Raw genomic sequence first — 21,455 nt, forward strand, 5'->3', positions numbered from 1 at the left:
CCTTTGTTACTGGTTTGGTACCAAAAGGAACTCTGAGTTGCACACACGCCTTCATCCATTAGATTTTTTGGAACAAACAACAGTTAAAAAAAAAAAAAAACACAGCATTTGGAGAAACAATGTCAAGAAACATGCTCGCCATTCCTTCCTGCATACCTTTAGGAGTGATCCATGTCCCATATTTTGCTGGTCTATGGTTTTAGTTTTTGCATATTATTAAAATAACTACTACTTAGCATTGGAATCAATTATAATGAAGCTCATGGTGTAGTTATCAGTCTAAATCACCTGCAGTATGCCTTCTAGGGTAAAAGTGGATTTATGCTAGACTTCATGAACAGGGTCAAGACCAACAAGTAATAGAAAAAACATCAGGTCACATATTAAAATAACAAGACAATTGCAAAAAATCCATATTAAAATTTCTGGGAAAGACAGTATTTGAGAGGTCAGGATGAGAGTCCACAGTGAAGGGGTTGTGCCAGGGCAGCCTCACCTTGGTCCCTGCCCTGCTAGCAAGATGAAGTGACATAAGCCATCTCCAGAGGGTCATGTGCTGGAGGGAAGCTCCCATAGGCATGTTCTTCCTGGGAGATTTGTCCTTTCTGGTTTACCTTTGTCTTAGCCCTACTATCTGTAGCATCCTTGTTGACCATATTCCAGAGCAAAGTGATTGGGAGGGCGGGGCACTGTATGATGCCAGGTAACTTCACCAGAAGAACATCTACTCAAGAAAATATTCACTTGGAAATTAAAAAATTTATTTGAAAAGCAGAGTGAAAAGGATATACACAACGTATATATACAAACAAACCAAAAACCTTCTAAAACAAGTGATAGGCAAATGCTGAAGCATAGAACAAAAGCTGTGATGGCTGAAGCTGGGAGAAAAAAACAAACCAGTAGCAATTTAGAGTGGCTTTTTGTTGAAGTTGATTTCTTCTGGGAGGATTCATTCTGAGAGGGAGCGTGGAAGGGGCAAGAAGGGGCAAGAAGCGCGGAGTTGCCACACAGACTCCAGGAGTTGGGTGAAAGTGGGCCATATTTCATCTGTTGGTTGACTCCCCAAATAGCCAAAACAGCCAGGCTGAAATCGGGAGTCTGGAATTCCAAGCAGGTCTCCAATGTAGGTGGCAGAAGCCCAAATACTTGGGCCCTCTTCCACTGCCTTCCTTGTCACATTAGGGAGCTGGATCAGAAGCAGAGAGGCTGGTACTCCAACCACCACTCCAATACAGGGTGCTGGCATTGCAGGCAATAGCTTACCTCATTGTGCTACAACACCAGCCACAAGCATCACAACTTTTTTGGTTGCAGCTAATTTTGAAAATGTTAAATACTAGTATGCAAATATTTACAAAGGAATGACTTTTATGAAATTAAACACAACTTTGGGAAATTTACATAGACATTGTGTGAAGAATCACAATACCACTGCTTTAAAATAATGCAGCCATCGAGATACATCCAACAGAAAAGTAGCCCATTCTGTGGAACTAAGACTCAAATCAGACTCAAATCAACTGTAGCTACGTATTAGCCTTCGTTTTCAACACACGGCATAAAACTTAATTTTTATAAACTTCAGTTATTACAATGTGCTCTCTGAAATTGAAAGTACCTTTTCAAAAATGTGCATTGGGATACTTAAAAGTACTAAGACACTTAAGTTTTGAAAGTTTATAGGGACAGAAAAGTCTACCCAAATGCTACTGAAGGTCAAACTTACTTCCAACAATGAAATATTCAAAGGGACTTTGTAACTGTCAAAGAAACTGAATCAGACAGAATGTATCTTCCTTCCATTAGTTCACTCCCCAAATGGCCGCCACGGCCGGCACTGCACTGATCTGAAGCCAGAAGCTTCTTCCTGGTCTCCCATGCAGGTGCAGGGTCCAAGGACCTGGCCATCCTCCACTGCCTTCCTGGGCCACAGCAGAGAGCTGGACTGGAAGAGGAGCAATCGGGACTAGAACCTGGTGCCCATATGGGATGCCAGTGCCGCAGGCAGAGGATTAACCAAGTGAGCCACAGCAGCGGCCCCTGACTCAGTTTCTAAAATAAGACTGAGGCTGGAGGCTGTGTCTTGAACAGTGTTATCCATAATACTATACATTTTTCTTAATAGCATTTTACAGATTGCTCTCTGAGCCATCTGTGAGGAAGTTCTCTGGTGCAGGTGAGGACAGGAGGCTCTGAGAAGCACACAGCAAGCTTATGCTGCTCTAAACTCTGCTCTCCATAGTTAGGCAAAATACAATACAGCCAAGTTGTAACCACAAAACATAAAATCCAGGGGTGTAAAGATGGCTACCCCAAAGACAAAAAATAATTCATTACAAGTTTATTATACCAACGGAAGAATTGGGAGACTGAATACAAACTTGTGCACTATTGCAAATAGTGGTTACCTAATGCTGGGTGCACAAAACAACCACCTAACTAAGAGGAAGTCTGTGTTGAGTCGTTAGTTATGTTACCAAGTAGTCAACCATAGGGTTCACTCAATGTATGGCTATTTCAAGTCTGCTAAAAACAAATTACTAGAACATGGTGGGCATAACATAAACAAGTCGTTTTAAAACAGCAGTGGGTTTGTGTCATAGTATAGTTGTGCAAGGATATTTGGAAAGCATTATTTAAATATCTAGAACTTCAATTTTCAAGAATTAAAAGTTTTGATAGTTAATGATAGTCTCTAGAATTCATTTTGATGAAGTGTATTTTAAGTTACTTAAAGTTTTATAGTTGAGTGTCCCCAATGTGAGGCCAAAAAGTCATTTTCATTCAGGAATATCAGGGTTATGCTAGTTATAATTTCCCATAGTTAGTAACATCAAACTAATTATCAAATTTTGCTTTCTAGAAAAAATGCTAAATATGACAACTGTTAAACCCTATTTCTTTTGTTAATTAGGTAGTATGACAGAGAAGGTGGGGGGGGTGAGCTTCCATCCACTGATGCACACCCCAACTGCCCAAACAGCTAGGTCTTGGCCATGCTGATGTCAAGACCACGAAATTCCATTTGAGTCTCCCATGCTGATGGAAGGGACCCAAGTACTGGCCACCATCTGCTGCCTTTCCAGGCACATCAGCAGTAAGCTGGATCAGAGGTGGAGTAGCTAGAACTCAAATTGGCATCTAATACAGGATGTGGGCATCCTAAGTGGGAGTTTTACCTCTTGTGCCACAACATCTGCCCCCTGAAGATTATTTTAAATGAACAGGAACTTGACCATCGAATTTTTAATTCAAATTTCTCCCATTAGAAAACATATGCTCTTCTGATGTTGACATCATTCAAAATAATTTTTATATTTGAGAAAGTTAGGGGAAGAGACAAGGGCCAGAGCTGTGCCAATCCGAAGCCAGGAGCTGCTTCTGGGTCTCCCACATAGGTGCAGGGGCCCAAGGACTTGGGCCATCTTCTGCTTTCCCGGGCCATAGCAGGGAGCTGGATCAGAAGAAGAGCAGCTGGGACTGGAACCAGTGCCCAAATAGGATGCTGGCACTGTAGGCAGAAGCTTGGCTAACTATGCCTCAGCACTGGCCCCCTCAAAATATTTTTGAAAGTCCTCCTTCCTTCTAATGGCCTTGAGAGCCACTACAGACTGTAATAAAACATGTTCAGTTGCTTAGTTCGCTACTTTGCTTTATTTGAAAATTTGTTTCAAATGGTTTTTTGCTATTCCTGAAGGAGACAGAGGTAATATCATTTTAAAAGGGTGATGATTTTCTGTCATTTACATTAACAGCATGTAAAATTTCTAAACAACTCAAAAGTAATTTCAAGTAGTAGCATCATAGTTTAGGAAACAAAATGCACACTCTGATCTAACTGAAAAGTCATAGCCGTTTGATGTCTGCACTCTGTATTACTGAGGTTGACCACTAATTATAAACTCCTTAAGGCAGAGAGGATGGCATTTCAGATACAAATTCTCTAATCTCCATCTCCTTCCCACTGCCTCCCGGCATAGGATCTGCAGGGATACTCAAATACCTGTTGAGCTGAAGTGACTAGAATTTCCCTATTAGAGCTGTATCACATATTTAATACTCTGCCTTCATTTTCCTATGGCTAAGGTAATATTTGCATTCATAACATATACATAAAATTATCTTTGATTTTATTTAAATCAAGGAATTAGACCATATAAATTCAAGTAAATACATCAGATCACTAAAGGCTACTTCATAAATGCATACTCTTATTTCATTTGCTTCATAAATTTTACAGAATCCCTTCCAGTCAAGCTTCTTTGTGGGAGAATTCCTAAGTTTATATTCAAAGGGATCACTTGTGATATAAGTAGATCTCTTTCCCAGTTCACATCTAGATCAGTGTTTAGCCAAAGATGGGCCAACTAGATAAATCTTCAGCTAAATACCTTAGCTTCAATGTCACTAGAAGTCCAAGTTGACTAGACTGAACAAGATGGGCCACTGTCACACTGTCATCACATGTGGACTAACTGATTACATACAACTGGTTGACAATATTACAATACTTTTCATAAAATTTACATGTATTTCATAGAACTCTAAGGATATAATGACACTTTGCTCTTTTGATCTTGTGAAAACATTTTCAATTAATCACAGGCTTAATGTTCCACTAAGCACAGTGTTCAACTATTAAAGTAGAAAAAGGCCAGTGTTCCATAAGAATATATAGATAATGGTTATAAACAATAGTCATAGATGTCAATTTCACTTACACTTACAATTTTTTGTACTCTACATGAACTACCACAAATCAGAAACCACACTATTTTTTGGGCTTTGGTTTATTTCACTAAGCATAATGGTCTCCATTTGCACCCATTTTGCTGTGAAAAACAGGATTTTTTATGGCTGAGTAGTATTTCATTGTGCGTGTGTATATACATTTTATCATCCGTTGATGGACATCTGGGTTGATTCCATTTCTCAGCTATTGGGAATTGAGCTGCTATAAACATAGGGGTACAGACAACTCTTTCATATGCTGATTTCACTTCCCTTGGGTGTATTCCCAGGAGTGGGATGGCTGGGTCATATGGTAGATCTATTTTCAGATTTCTAGCAATCTCCATACTCTTTCATAATGGCTATACTAGTATACATTCCCAACAGCAGTGGATTAGGGGTACCTTTTCCCTCACATCCTTACCAGCATTTGGTATTTGATTTTTGGATAAGAGCCATTCTAACTGGGGTGAGGTGAAACCTCGTTGTGGTTTTTCACTTACATTTCCCTGATAGCTAGTGATACTGAGCATTTTCTCAAGTCTGGCCTGGAGTGTTGGAGACAGGGGACCCACTGGCTCCCTGCTGACATTTCATGGTTAGGGAGCATATAAGCCTCCACTAAACAAATGTCCTAACCTATAAAAGTTTTAAGTTTAACTACATGGAAGCACCAATCAATTTTAAAGTATCATGTTATGCTGGTTTTAATGTGGCTGATTATATAATTCCAGGACTGAAGAGATAAAGGAAAACACAAGAAAATAGTGTTAAATTTGCATCTGTGGGCTAGCATTCCTTACTGGAAATACTGAAAGAAGCAGGTGTACTGAATGACTTGTACAATGATTTTCTAAAAGCAGGTGAGCTCTTTTAAAGCAGTAACTATAGTCTGAATGTACTCAGACTCAAGAAATAGCCAAGCCACTACAGCATAATAACTTGACCAATAACATTGCTTCTATACAGTGATGAACAAAAACATGTTTGGGGTTTCTTAGTTTGTCCAAATCCAATTCCTACAGCTGAGACACTATTTAGCACACCTTGCAGGAACACACCTTTAGTATCCATGAGTGATGTCTTGGCCCACCTAGAAGGAAAAAAACACATTCTGGGTTATAAAATGAGATGGAAAGAGAAAAGGAAAGGAATGAGAGAAGGGGTTGAGGAAGGGAGGAATGAAGGAAAAATCATGAGGTAAAGGTACTGCCTGTAATTTCTACATGATTTATAATCTTGAAATGAAGTATGTTAACAGTTTTACAAACCAGGAAACTTTAATTTCTCACTAATAAGTTGGATTTTTAAAGTAATTGAAAAAGGTGATGAATTTGCTATGGAATTAGTAAATTTCTCTAAATTGCAGATTTCTCTAAACAAACTTGAAACTGCAGTTTTAGGATCAAGCACTAATTATAAACATTAATGTGGTTTGCATTGTAGACAACAAACACTTATTTCTAAGACTAACTGGATCTCACTAGATGTAAATTATTTTCAGTAACCAACTGGAGTACTGTACCTTAAGTTTTTAAGTGGAGTTATATTAATAAAGTGACCCTGAATAGTAAATTACCATTCCTATTGGTGAAAACTGAAAATGTTGATTTTGTTTAAACTAATAACGTGTATAAATGTGTGAACATGTATGTACATCTTATGAAAACACTTTTGCATGCTTTTTAAGTGATTGCATTGATGCCTGAATATTCTTTGAGTAAATTAATAGAATTATGGATGCTATTAATATTTAGAAATATTGATGTTGTTAAAACAACTTGAAGAAAGAGCTACTGTACTACTGAAATCATTCTTCCTTCTAGAACACTTTTTCAGCACTAACCCTAAGAGGCACGTTCTTGATGGCTAAGACTGATGGGCTGCTCAGACATTCCACATTCTTTCTGCTTCATGCATCATCATCGGCCATCTCCAACACTCCAGTGCTGAATCTGTCCTACTTTCTGTTACCTCATTTTTGCTGGTGATTCATGAGCCAGAATAGTAAAAGGAAAAATCAAGCTTGGCTTTGCACAATGAATTAGCCCCTGGAAACTGAGTGAGAAATCCAGTTTTGTTCATCAGATTCATGCAAATGTAATATTGATTGACAATGATGTATATAGATCCACACACATAACACGCTATATAAAAACCACTAAAATGTTCTATTAATGGCAGAATGCAGACTGATTATAAACTACTTCAGAAAGATGGAAAGACACTTATACAAATGCATTTTGGGGGACTTCAAGCCCTCTTGCCACTGTTTTCAGCTGATGCCACTTTTACTTTACAAGGTACAAAGGACAACACACTTAAAATTTTCCAAGTCAATAAGAAGAAAGCTCAAGGCCTGGTCTGAACGCTGGCATAGAAATTGTGAATGTCACACTAAGTTTGTTTTTATGACAATGAGTATGATGAACATAAAGATACTTGGCAACAATGAGTTTGTTTTGAAGATATTCTATAGAATGAAGACTGTAGGAAATGAAGTTAACCAGCGAAATACTCAGCTGGACTATTTTTGTGATAACATTCAGATTCAGAGGCAACAGGCCTTAAAGAACCAAAGCCAGCCAGCCTAATGGCCCTGGCATCTCAGAAATGGGAGCTGCAAGTTCGTGATGTTGTGTCAGTGCTTCTATTACTAGACATCAAAGGTATTCCCACAGGTTTCGGAAATGTATAAATGCCAGTAAAGGAGCAAGTAGATTTCAGAGTTGAAGATGGAAACTTCAATCTGGGATTCACCTGTGAGTCAAAACTCTTGGCTAATGAATTATTCCATAGAAGAGACACTACTAAGGGATATTTTCCCCCCATCAGACAAGACCTCCAGGCCCACTAGCAGGGTCAAAGGAGCAGGCATGCTCTGGTTGACAGGTGCTTTGCCAACCTTAATGGACTCGAGGCACTCACCTGGGTATACAGCTTGAACCAATAAAGAGGTCACAGTGGCATGATGAATAAGGTAGATCACTCTAGGGACCAGGTGAACAACCACTCCATAAGGCATCTAAACTGTGACCTATATGCAGCCTGCAGCCTATTTACAACTGGATCATCCCAGTTAAATGCGTACTGAGGAGTGATGCCAATGTAAAAATAAACAATCTGCATACGGATGTGAAAATCCATTGCAGACAAAGATCAATTCATTAAGTCAATTTTTCTAGCTTACATAGATTATAAAAATTTGATAGTTTTTAAATGTCATGAATACAATCAACATTTCAAATAACAAATTCACCTTTATGTCCCCTTTCCTTTCTGCACTTGAAAATAAGCTGGCATTAGCAATATAAAAGCTGTCAGGGCTCAAGTACAATGTTCAGGGATCTTGTGAAGAAAAGACTTTATCTGGAAGGAATATAGGAAAGACATTCTTGTATGAAGAAATGATTGTTTTGGTTTTCCGTATGCTGTTGAATCAGCTGGCCTATTCATTGAAAATGATGTAATATATCAGTCATTTAGCAGCACATGGGAAAAAGCTACATAATGTCACTATCCATTCAAGCTCCAAGACTGATCACATCCAACTTTGTAACTGGAGGACTTTACATATACATGGAAACATTAAAAGGAATTTTAGATGAGTGACAATATTCTAAATGAAAAGGTAAGGATGATGTATACAAATGTGAAATTGCTGCTCTCCCTACAACGAATAAACAGTACATGAACACAACTTTCAGTTTAGGCACTGAAGCACCTCGGCCAAATATTAGCACCTCTTCCCAAATATTATTAGCACTTAGAAATCCAATTTTCTATTCTATTCCACTAACCAAGGTGGTTAAAATGTTCTAGAGAAACGCAGCTCACATGTGGTAAGGAGAGGTCACCGAACCACCAGAATAAGGCTTGCAGGTTCAGAGCCCCTACACCTTTGATGGACTTGATATTTTGAGGTTAAAGTTTCAGGCTCTGAAAAGTAGACATTTATATGTTCAGAGTCCACAGAAGCATATATAGCAGAAATACATGACTTATCTTCCTTCATGTTCCGTTTTACCCATCTTGTGTCTTGCACGCTCCCACTTCAAGGAAATGCACTCTCTCATCAAAATCTTTCTTACTAAACAAGCACCTCTGTCAGAAGTGTCTTAATTTCTTATCACAGAATTTTATCCACACAAGGAGCAATAAATAATTCATGTCACCGCCTCTTTGTGTGTCCCTGAACTGCACAGAGCTGGAAGGCTGACAGCTGTGTCAGGACAAGCACCAAAGATCTGACATGACAAGTGACTAACAAGTTTCTTTCAGTTCACAGTGCAAGAGGACAATGGCCCAAAGTGCGGAGAGAAATCCTGAAACAAAACAAAACTGCTGCTTTCTTTTTACCTAAGTGTTTGCTATGAGCTTATTTCCAACCCACAAGCCCTGGTCATTTCATAGGACTGCCCAGCCCCCTTTATTCCGCACACTCGCTTGGCCATTTACGCCTGGCCACGGATCAATATGAGCAATTCTTGGAGAAATACGATGTCTCCATGACAACCAAGCCACAAATTCTCGGTGGAAGGCAGTGAGACCAGTAGTGAAGTCTCCAGAGGTTTCTAGGTCTATAAGGCAAGATGTCTTAAAATGCAGGACTGGACAGAAGAAGAAGCCAGAGTAATTCATTCTTTATTACAAGCTTAATGATGTCCCAAGTAGAGAATAGTACTCACTTTTTAAGTTAAAGATGCTTGAGTGGTACCTAGATTTTCTAATTTTTTTCTGATATGTCCGATGAGTAGAAACAAAAGAATAATATGCTATACTTAAATCTCGCTTCAATCCCACCCACATTAGGAGATGATTGAAATTCTACTTTTGAAACAGTATAAGGCTGATGCGCTCTGAAAAATATTGAACTCATAGGTAAAAACTTGGTTTTAAGTGCCTGACAAAGTGACTGATAGAAAACTATTCAGATACTTTGAAAACCTAGTCAACAATAGGGATTTTGGTCCAAACTAAAAGTAATTTTTAAATAGTGTTCATTATAGAAATCTAATTCCTTTGCCCTCTTACTTAGAGTGACATATATAACCTACATGTTTCTTGGAGATATTGTCGTGGGGGTGGGGTTAATTTGCTCTTTCAAAGTGCCTGTCCTTGCTAAAGAAGCAATTTTCCAATTCCATGGGAAACAGAAGCAGAGGTACAGCTGAGAATGGGCACATGGCAGTAGTTCATCTTTGGGGCAATAGTGGTGTAGTCGAGGGGGCTGACACGCAGTGCCATAGCCACTGGGCCTGGAACGGTTCCGAGATGACTTAGGGGACCTGACATAGATTGCAGACGGCACCTTTCACTGAAAATTAAATCCCGGTTGCTCTCCTCAGGGAAGGATCGGGGGACTGTTTGCATCTGCCCCCTGTCAGTGAGAGCTACAACATTTGGAAATCTCTTAACTAAGCTGACAGGCCACAGAAAGGATGAATCAAAACTATGATACATGGATCGGCACACAAAGATGGGAGAGGGGAGAGGGTACATAGCAGACAGTTAAAAACAAGAGAAATACTAAGGGGAGGGAGATGTTTAACCCTTTCAACTCATAAGGTTCCTTCTAGCACCTTAGGGTTTTGTAGTGATTTAGGGATGTCATTCAACTGTTACAAGATTACTTTCTCGTGAATTGATCAGTTATTAAGACTACACATGCTTCAAAGCAAAACAAAATAACAATTCATGCCCAGTGTTCCTGGCTGTATCTTGCCAGTATAATTCTGTGTATTCTTTCCATATGTTAAAAAATAAATGCCACAACATTGTGTGTACTCAAAAAAAAAAAAAATCAACTGAAGTAACTCGGACGTAGAGTGCATTTATTGTGTGGGAAAGGGATGCTATTTTACTATTTGCTTTTGTGTGTGTGTGTGTATAAAACAGTCAAAGAACCACTACTTTGCTGCTGAAACCCTCTCCTTCCAGTTAGAGTCCTGTTAGTCTTTAGAAGGGTAAATTGAACGGTAATGAAGACAGTTTCTTTGTCTACACCTCTCCACTTGGGCTTGACTTTTCTTAGCTCCCATTCTTGGAAATAGTTACAATGTTGCCATTTTCCAGTTTTCACTGTGCCTCTATTAACCAGTTTAGCCTACAATTGATGATAATGAACGAATAGTGTCGGCCTCCCTTCTCAGTCGTAAAGCCTTTGTACTTCCTCCAACTGAATTCCTGATGAAAGAGGAAAAGATAACAGCTCCACACCGTGACCTCTGGAGGTGACCATTAATTTGACAGTGCAGCTGCTAAGAGAAAACAGCATTACAATGGCCTCTCCCCCCACCCCCTTCCAAGGACCCCAAAGCTCTGTCAGATTTATCATTTTATACTGGACCATTTTTAAATGGCTTTCACCTGGACTCTCAGATGCTTCTAAGACACCTCTGTCAGGCGTGTCCTCAGTGTGTTGGAAGTTTGCCGAGCTGGAGTTGTTGCCATGCTTGACTGGACTGGCTGGTGCTATTTAAAAAGGAGAAAAGGAAGAAGAGAGCAATGAAAAAGGACCGGTAAACACCATTAAACCATTTCCTTTTATTCCACAGATATTTTCACACACACAATGTAAACACAAATAATAAATTGAAATAAAATGTATCCTCTAAGTATTTATTGGCAGATATGTAATTAATTAAAATCTATAGATGAGACTTTATCTTAGAAGAAGTTCATGGCATCAGCTTAAAAGCTACAAAGTAACAAAGTGATCCTTCCAAAGTAGAAACTGTATTTCCAGTGCGGAAATCTAAAACAATGTAGTCAAAGGATGGCAACAGGACACATCAAGAACACAACCCATTTAGAAAGACCAGCTCCACACTCGTGGCAATGGTTTATTTTTTTCGTGCAAATGATAGCTAATAAACACTTCGTATATGTTGGTCTCTTGTGTGGAATTAAAAACCATGGTACCAAACACGTAGAAAAGTCCTATAGAAACTACATCTAGAAATGTGGAATGGTGGGTTGAAAACAGTAATAAGGAGGGCTGGTATTCTGAATGTAGGTCTGCAGACAACCTGTCAGGAAATACTATTTCCTAAGTAAGAATAATGACCATAAGGAGAGGGCTTATATTTCCTCTGAACTACCATATATCCACTAATTCTGTTGGAGAAACAGACTGAAGTTTCTGCATTTTTCTAGAAGTTAGAAAAATAACTGGTCCAACTTAAGATAACATTCCTATATCACATTTGCCTTAGAAGAAACTCAAACAATGCCAACCTCTAGTAACGTGAATTATGTCACACTTGCTTGTCTAAAGCCAAATGTTATACATGTGTATTTATTATTGAGCACATGCACTTTTCATCTAGCATAAGGTGCTGAAGTAACACTACCAGTACCTCTTAGATCCACATAACATGTTTATAAGCCATAAATAAGATATATAACCATGCATGAACTACGTTTATTGGCACAGGGCTGCTGTTAACTAAATATCCACTAGGAGACCAGCAGGCAGTGCAGAGACTGGAGCTTGTTCCCTCACATACTGGATATGGGACACAGAGGCATCCCACCCAAGGCCCAAGCACCTGCCACACTGCCCTGCTTGTGCGAATGGAGAAGAAACTACATTGAGGCCATAACCTGAGGCTCCCATAGGTAGAAATTTGAATGGCCAAGAGTTATGCTACTAGTCTCAAACATTCTCTCCAGACTATTTCACTAACCTCCTGGGGTCACAGATACTATGAGCAGGGCATCCAAAAATCCATGGAATATGTGTATTATGGAGAAATTTGCATGGACTTCAAAATCTTTTTTGCAAAAAAAACTTGCTTCTCTTTTTCCCACAGACTTCGTGAAGTCCTTTTCTACTCTGCTCTTCGGAAACACATGCATAATGTGAACTCACTGCTTCTCTAAAACCTCATTTGGAAACAAAATATGGGAAATGTAGGAAATTCTTATTTTAAGAAAATAAACCTAATTTGGAGCATTTTTTAAAAACACAGAAGTAGACACAATGTCTGTCTTACTCAGTTCTGTGCCCTGTATATTTGTAGAACAGTGCCTGGGCCATGGAAGGTATCCTGCAAGGATTTCTGAGAGGAATAAAAAGCCCAGGCAGTACACTGGATGCTCGCTGCCTTAGAGGAATGTGCTTTCAGTTGTGTTTCTGCTAGCTCTGTGTGTCCTGTTGAGCCCTACTTGAGGCCAAAGATGCCTGTTTGTCTAATGGTGATAAGAGTTTTTGACTTGGAGCAACAGGGATGACATAAGTGGTTACTGAAGTAGCTGTCTTTAATTTGCTCAAGGTTAACAACATTTCATAATTTGAATCTACAGATTGCTGTGAAAGGTTTAATTGGGATAGGTAAATAAATCAAAGTCATATAGAATAATACTTGTCAAGATTTCCAGCCTTGTTTTTAATTACCTATATTTATCTTTCTTGGTAACTTTCTAGAATATTGGTTTATAAGAAGAAATTCATCATATTAATTTCATTGCTAAATGCCAGTGAGGCATTTATTTGGTCAGTTGGATTGTACCCATCATTCTGTATACTGTTCTTTGATAATTTGAAACTTTCATCCATTCATCTAATTGTCTAACAAATATTAAGTACCAAACATTTAGAAGATGCTGTAAAATTCAAGAGGGAAAGGAATTAGAACATGGTTATGGCTATACTTACTGGTGATAAAGTAGTCCCAGGATATTCTGACGTCCCAATACTCTAAAGAGGTTTGGCGCATAATCTTAAACTTGTGCTAGTAGATGCCATACAGTGTTCCTAGTTTTTTCCCCCTCTATTTGATTTTGGAGGGTACAGTTTGTGTGGAGTTAGGGGAATAGATAAGGTTATTCCTCAGGTGTCTTGGCTTAATTATGTTAGCTTCCATACTTTAGATGGTATGAGACTTGTCATTTTTACAGGCAGTTAATAGAGAATCCAATGAAACAACTATAGAAGAAATACCTACATTCTGTCAGTTGGGAGCAGAAAGCTTTGGAAAGAAATTGCTGCCATTCTACTTTCCATTTGTTGATAAACTAATCATTGCAATTGTTCTTCGGGGTGTTTCTTGTGATGCTTCATCATTAAACTCTGACATTATGTGTGACCAAGGCTTCTCTAATGAATCATTTCTAAAACTATGAAATCAACTATTGATCTAGTGCTTATTGTGGGCAGAGTTCTATGCTAGATTGTGAGGGTAAGGAGAACAAGCTTCTAATGTGTCCTCATGCAACATGTGCTCTAGCTGAAGTCCTATGAAAAGTAACCAAGAGGATGCATGACATACAACATTCCAAAAGTGGAATCTAAAGTAGACCTCCTGGATTTAGAATGCAAGAAGCCCACAGGAAGGCTTATCAAAGCACAAGAAGTGTCAGCCTACACATGCCTCTGCCACCCTGCACCCCCATCCCTACCAAAATATATTAGCCCAGCGGCCACCAGTGTATTCACTAATGTTGCTACCTACTTTGTATGTGTTTTTAATGGATTCTTCTTACATGTCTCTTTGAGAGTTTCCTGAATTGCTGTTCTTGGCTAATTCTTCACACCTGTAGAAGTTAGCTATAGACAGGTTTTTCCTAGTCTCAGATAGTCAATAATTTGATCTTTACTGATGGTGGGCCCATTTATCACAGTAAGTTGTCCTTTCACTATACATATTGACTTTTACTTATCAATACCAAAGTCCATTTGTAGCTCATCACTAAAGTTCTGGGATATTTTCAGTAGTTTTTGAAGGTGCATTTTAGAGCTTGGCAGAGGGATACTTCTGACATCAATATAGTGCAAATGGTTGCTAGGCTCATCTTCAGTCTAAAACCAACTGCTTATTTCCTCTATAATGGAATCTGAAATAGTCCACACTTGGCGGGTAGAGGGAAAAAGACAAACTGTTCTTGACAGTTCTACCAATGAAAAAATGTGACGCTGTACCACTTACTGATCATAAACCTCAAAATATTGACAACTGAAAGACCAGTGTTCTAAATATCATTGCAATAATGTTGGTACCCAGATGTAGAGAGGCATCCATGTACTTTTTTATAAATGCATTTGACTCTGGCACCTTTAAGCATAATGTTATTCTTCTTGATCCTGAAGAACTTCAAATGGCTCAGTCAAAGCCAACCAGAAATCCATAGGTTTTAAATCACATTCAAGAATACCTTAAGAGGAAACTCAATATTTTAAGAATATAAAAGGATTTTTTAAAAATGTGATACATTTGCCCTCTAAAAAGCCCTTCTTTGTCTTGTCATTTGCAGAAATGATATTAGCTGTTGAAAGCATCTAGCCTAGGAAGCAAACAATTCCAAGAAGTAGCCTCCTATACCCACCAAGTGCGTAGGCACTGGGAAAAAATCTCCTTCCACTTTCACAAACAGCAGCTGATTGTTCCAAGCGAGGCCACTTCTATTGTACTTGTACAGCCCTTCTTAAAATCCACATCATTTGCATTGTGAAATGTGCAGCTACAAACAATGTTTTTAATGCATGACTTATAAATGATTTAGAAATGGATCCCATTCATCATATATAGGCATTTTGGAAGTAAAGGGAATATTTGTAGGAAAATCATTAATAAAATTAATTTGAAATATTGGTCAACTTAATAGAATAAACTTACGTAGTACCAGATAAAACTCGTACAAAATTAATCACATATCAAGAGCAGAGGTAGGGGAAGACTAAAAGGCAGCTCAGACATGTGAGATGGGTAGGAGGAGTTACAGCCCTCAGTTCAATTCTATTAGCTCAATATAGTAGCCAAGAGTTGATCACTTCGCTGATCAATAGCTTAAGTCTCTTCCCAATCTTAGAGTCACTATTAATAAAAAAAAAATTCTTTCTATGGCCTTGGAAGAAAGAGGTAGAAGTAAATACTAATGCTAACAGCAGATCACAAAAGGTAGCAATATACTTTAAGTCAGGGAGACATAATCGACAGATTGACTTTAAGTGATAGCACCAAATCTGTAAATGAAGACATTGTCATTTGAACAGATCTCAAATCAGTTAACAAAGTGGTTTATTTCTGGACAGATGGCTTATCAAGAAAACCTATCCAGCTAGAGCGCTGTGTACATATACCCCTACTTTTAACCATATCTATTGAGATAATCAAATTATAGGACTTGATTATATTTGAATAACTAAAGCTGCATTCTACATCAGATTTCAGGTTTCCTTTGTTTTCAATGTGGACTCAAAACTGGAAAAATCATGTAGAGATGCCAAAATTAAATCGGGTATATAAATTTAAAATGAATCTTAATGAAGAATGGGATGGGAGAGGTAGTAGGAAGTAGGATGGTTTGGTGGAAGGGCGTGTATGGGGGGAAGAACCACTATAATCTGAAAATTGTATCTATGAAATTTACATTAAAAGCTCTCTATAAAATAGGTATCTAATCTTTATATCAAAGCAGTAACTTTTATAGACAGTCAAGATGACTTAACATTAGACTTAAGTGTTTGCCATTGCATTGCAACTATAATCTGATACAGAATATTCTCTGGGTGGCATTTTGTAGTATAAATTTAAGGGTGATATTTTTCAATTTGTAAGGAAACTTTCCAATGTTGCAAAGAGCATTGTTTTAATATTATCTAGATATATATAGTATTTAAATACACAATACAGAGGATCAAGATACTGACTAGACTAAGGGGGAAAAATCTGTCTATAGCCAACTTCTGTAGATGAATAGTACAGGTAGATACTGAACCAATTTGGGGGGAAATAAATATGAAGAAACTGTTTTTAAACCCTGCTTTACTCCTCTCAGGAATACAGAAACTCCTGCTTTGCATGATGTTTGAGGGATGGGCTGCTTTGCTAACACTGATAAGCAAGAAAGTACTGCACTTTTAGATGGGTCCAAGGCACAAGGCATCAAATGAATGAAACAGCTAACAAGGTTTCCTAAGAATTAAAAAGAGAAGCAACAATCAAATTCAATTGCAGTTAAATGGGAACATCTCAAGGTCAGGTCTGCAATGTGTAGCTCAAAGTTACACAAGCATCTCCTCAAATCTATTTGTGCTAACAGATAGTCTCCATAAAGGAGACTCCATGGCTTGGTTTCTGAATGGAAAATAAAATTCCTTGCTAGTGAGCACTCAAAAAATATTAAAGGAAAAATATAAGTTGATTACAGAGATGGACTTACAAATTCCCAGGGAAGGAATGCAGTGGAATAAGGAGCAACTATAGAAAAGCTGGTTTTCAATCTAAGCTCCACTCCCAGTAGCTTGATCTTAGACATGTCATTTTACTTTCCCAGTCTCAGTTCTCTCCTTTATAAGATGAATGAGTTGGACCAGTCACTCTGATGCCTTTCAGCTCTGAAATTCAAATATTCTCCCAGTGATGAATCCAAAAATCGACCAACCACTCAGTCTACCGCTGAACAGGAGACTGAGAGGGTAAGTGGCCAGTATACCATTCTTGGAAATAAAGACTTCGGAACTTTCTCTGAATTAAGACAGATAAGTATTTCCCCTCAAGAGGACTGACTTCTTCTTGGCCTCACTTCCCCAGGCAATAAGGTTTTCCATGATTGTCAAATGAACGACAGGGTTATGAAGCAATGTGGTGTATCTGTGGAATTGTATTCTTCAGAATCCAAATCTGACAAGGATAACCATCACAGTCCTAAGTCTTCCTCTTCCCTTTATACCTAAGGATGAAGTCACTTTGTCTTGGACAAGTTCGACTTGTAAAACAGTCATCAGATTATCTGAACTCAGACTGAAATGGACTATGGCAGCATGGGATGGGGAGCATCTGACAAAGGAAGAACGGGCAGGTTTGGAAGGAGGAAAGGCTAGGAACGGGGAAATGCACAACTGTTCTCCCTGCCCCTGCATTATTTCCTCACTCCAGACTTGGATCCTTCTGTTACTAAATTCTGCCAAGACTGCTTGATAGTCCCCTTTCTAGCACCATTTCCTTGTAAGCTGTATGCTAAGGAGAGAGGTTAGTAAGTAGATAGTCCTCTTTAAAAAAAAAAAAAATCAGTCAAAATAGTTCCAGGACTTTGGTCTTTGAATATTGAATAAATTCAGAGTAGAAATAACTCAGGGAAACAGTACTTACTGTTATTTATATTTATAATTTGGTAAAGAATATACTGAAAGTAAACTGATCAACTCTGCAAGCTCAATCCTAGCTTTCCATGTCATAGAGACCATTTAAGAAGGGGACTTAGGAACAGCTTACTCAGAGGACTCCATCACTACAGGGAAGTATAGATGATAGAGGAGTACTAAGAATGCATTGAAAATAACTCTAGTGTTGATCATGCAATTTATGTATTATAAAAGTCATTTCAGTTTTCTCGTAAGGCCTAAATCCTATGGTAAATACAGAAATGCACTCATTTTAGCTATGGTTCCAGAGTTCAACAACATAAGTTGAAGGAAGGCTAGATCTCAAAGAAAACAAATAGATCCCCCTGTGTTGATAAATTGAAGAGTCAGCAGAGGGAGAATTCTTAATAGGAATTTACTAGTAAAGTTCCCAGTTTGTATTTCAAAAATTTAGAAAAAGGTCAGGAAAAACAAAAGACCTTTCAATCAAAAGAGCATCAAGCTAGCATTTGAGATGAGAGATAAACATGATTTATATATGAACTTCAGATAAGGATTCACAGTATCGGACAACTTAAATCACAGCAAAGTCTACGGTTATCCTTAAGGAAAGGCACCAGACACACTGCTCTCCTGAATCACTGGGAGACAAGACTGTCAAATGGCCCTAGCACTGGAATTTGTAAGAGCAGCAACCTCTCTGCAGGCCAAACCGAAGACAATGCCATCAGTGTGGGGAGAGTGGCTGGCAGGCAGTCTCATATTCCCCCCGATAGCTGTCTCTATCTCCAGGGAAAATGTTTATCTCAGATGGTTAGTCAAGTGTCAGAGCTCTGCCATCTCCCAGATAGGAAATGGGAAATGAGGAAATCAAATTATCAGGATTACGCTTTCGTTTCCCAGTTCTTTGTCAACATTAAGAAGGATGTAAAGAAAAGGTCCAAGTTGCCATATTTTGTATCATTAGGTTTTGCTACTGTGAATGATTTATTTTTATTTGAGTGGTATCAAAATGGTATGTCAGTGTACTTGCTGATGTAGAAGGGAAAAATGCTTGGATGTTGATAATGCACTTTACCACTGTGTTAGAATATACATCACTCACACCCCTCATCCCACACGATCATGAAAACCAAACGCAGGAAAGCATGGGCGGTGTAGCAGCATCGGCTGTTGTGTTATGGCCACATACAAAATGTGTCTACTCATTCAAAAGTACTAATTTTGTTGGGAGATGAATAGAAAGATACCTTCTCAAGTTCTCAAGTAGTTACTCAATCAATATTTGGATGACCATCTCTTAGAGATGGTTACCTATTATGTAGAAATGACCTGGATAAATAGTAATGGAGTCCTACATTGATGCTAGCAAGCCTGTAACAACTCTAAATCAAGGATAAGAGAAACACATTTTTATAAACATTTGCTAATAAAAAATTAGTAACTAATGAGACTTATAGAAAGGTACATTTCACACCAGAGATGTTATCATAAATGGAGAACTAAAATAGAAAATAACGGATAAGAGGATTTTTATACAGGACAGTGTGCTAGATTACTGTAAAATACTCTTATGTTTGTGGGGACTGGTGCTGTCACATAGGTTAACCTGCCACCTGCAATGCAGGCACTGATTTGTGCCCCAGCTGCTCCGTTTCTGATCCAGCTCCCTACTAATGTGCTTGGGAAAGCAGAAAATGGCTCAAGTACTTGGGCCCCTGCACCCATGTGGGAGACCCAAATGAAGCTCATGGCTCTTGGCTTTGGCCTGGCCCAGCCCTAGCTGTTGCAGTCATTTGGGGACTGAACCAGTGTATGGAAGATTCTTTCCCTCCCCCCATAGCTGTCTTTCAAATATATGAATAACTCATATTAAGGTGCTTAAGAACGGTTGTGAAGCTGATGTAATCACCTGATTTTTGACACTACAGACTGTCTCTGCCATTCCACTCCATCTCCTTAACTCCAAATACTCACACACAAAACCACAAAACAGAGGGGCTGGGTTGTGGCTTGGCACATCAAGTCGCTACCTGTGACACCAGGATTCCATATCTGAGTAGTGCTTAGACTCCTGGCTGTTTTGCCTCCAATCTGGCTCCCTGCTAAATGCATCTGGGAAAGAGGATGATGGCCTAAGTACTTGGGACCCTGCACCCATGTTGGAGACCAGGATGGAGTTGCAGGCTCCTGGCTTTGGCCTGGCCCAGCCCTGTCATTGCAGCCACTTTCTCACCTCCAGTTACTCCAGCCCCTCCAGATTAATGATACTCATCCCCTACTTTCCATTTCCAGAGTCCTTCTATTTTAATAGGTGTCTCCCTCTAATCATGCTTTAATATGGGACAAGCCATAGTCCAAAAACTAAGGTCTGCTGTAGCTCTTCTGCAAAAAATCGCGTAATGGCTTCTATTCAGTCAGTAGTGGAGGATTCTGCAAGAATGGATTTTAAGACAGTATCAGCCGGGCCGGCGCCACGGCTCACTAGGCTAATCATCCACCTTGCGGCGCCAGCACACCGGGTTCTAGTTCCGGTCGGGGCGCCGGATTCTGTCCCGGTTGCCCCTCTTCCAGGCCAGCTCTCTGCTGTGGCCCGGGAGTGCAGTGGAGGATGGCCCAAGTGCTTGGGCCCTGCACCCCATGGGAGACCAGGAGAAGCACCTGGCTCCTGCCATCGGATCAGCGCGGTGCGCCGGCCACAGCACACTGGCCGCGGCGGCCATTGGAGGGTGAACCAATGGCAAAGGAAGACCTTTCTCTCTGTGTCTCTCTCACTGTCCACTCTGCCTGTCAAAAAAAAAAAAAAAGTATCAGCCTACACTCGGATTTCTCACTGGTTGCTACCCCTCACAATTCTAGTTGTGGGGACATGTCATTGATTTTCTGCATCAATGCCTTTGAACACATTGCCTGTGTCAATACTGTCTCTGTCCCCAATTGCCAATTCTTTTTCACCAAAATATCTATTCTTCAGTGAAGACTTGGCTCAAACACCATCTTTTCTGTGACCTACCAGTGAACATCTCTCTCCTGTTCCATCTTCATTAAGCACCTTCTTTGGTCTGTTTATCCCATTTTTGGATATTAATTGGGAATAGACATTTAAGACACATCTTGAAACTGGGAAGCTCATGGACAACTTTGACTTTCTTCAATGGAACCTTGGGTACAACAATCAAAAGTCTAGCCTAGGTGCCGGTGCTGTGCAGTAGTGGGTAAACCTGCCACCTGCAGTGCTGGCATTCCATATGGATGCTGGTTTGAGTCGTGGCTGCTCTTTCAATCCAGCTCCCTGCTAATGTGCCTGGTAAAGCAGCAGAGAGTGGCCCAAATACTTTGGACCCTGCCTGCACATGGGAGACCCGGATGAAGCTGCTGGCATCAGCCTGGCCCAGCCTTAGCTGTTGTGGCCATTTGCGGAGTGAACCAGCAGTTGGAAGATGTTTCTTCTCCCACCCAACTCTGCCTTTCAAATCCTTTTTTGCAGTTTTTAAAAATTTTTTAAACAAGTCCTGTTTGTTTGAAAGGCAAAGTTAGAGAGGCAGAGGCAGAGAGAGGTCTTCCATCCTCTGGTTCATTCCCCAAATAGCTGCAACAGCCGGAGCTGATCCGATCCGAAGCCAAGAACCAGGAA

General features: G+C 39.5%; 1 protein-coding gene across 3 annotated transcripts in view; it reads right to left on the bottom strand.

Annotated features, from left to right (window-relative positions):
• Positions 1 to 739: 739 nt before the first annotated feature.
• WDR72 (WD repeat domain 72) overlaps positions 740 to 21,455 on the bottom strand; it is a 243,332-nt gene continuing 222,616 nt past the window's right edge. For 2 of the 3 annotated variants that reach the window (XM_008268981.4, XM_051822363.2), the window contains 2 exons: positions 11,104 to 11,208; positions 740 to 5,827 (listed from right to left, as the gene is read on the bottom strand). In XM_008268981.4, the coding sequence (XP_008267203.3) occupies positions 5,772 to 5,827; positions 11,104 to 11,208 (161 nt within the window). In that variant the 3' untranslated portion in view covers positions 740 to 5,771. Of the gene's footprint in view, positions 5,828 to 11,103; positions 11,209 to 21,455 lie in introns of those variants that run through there. The other variant, XR_011380912.1, reaches the window with a different exon arrangement.

The sequence above is a fragment of the Oryctolagus cuniculus genome, chromosome 12 (assembly GCF_964237555.1).
Source record: "Oryctolagus cuniculus chromosome 12, mOryCun1.1, whole genome shotgun sequence".
Taxonomy (NCBI): Eukaryota; Metazoa; Chordata; class Mammalia; order Lagomorpha; family Leporidae; genus Oryctolagus; species Oryctolagus cuniculus.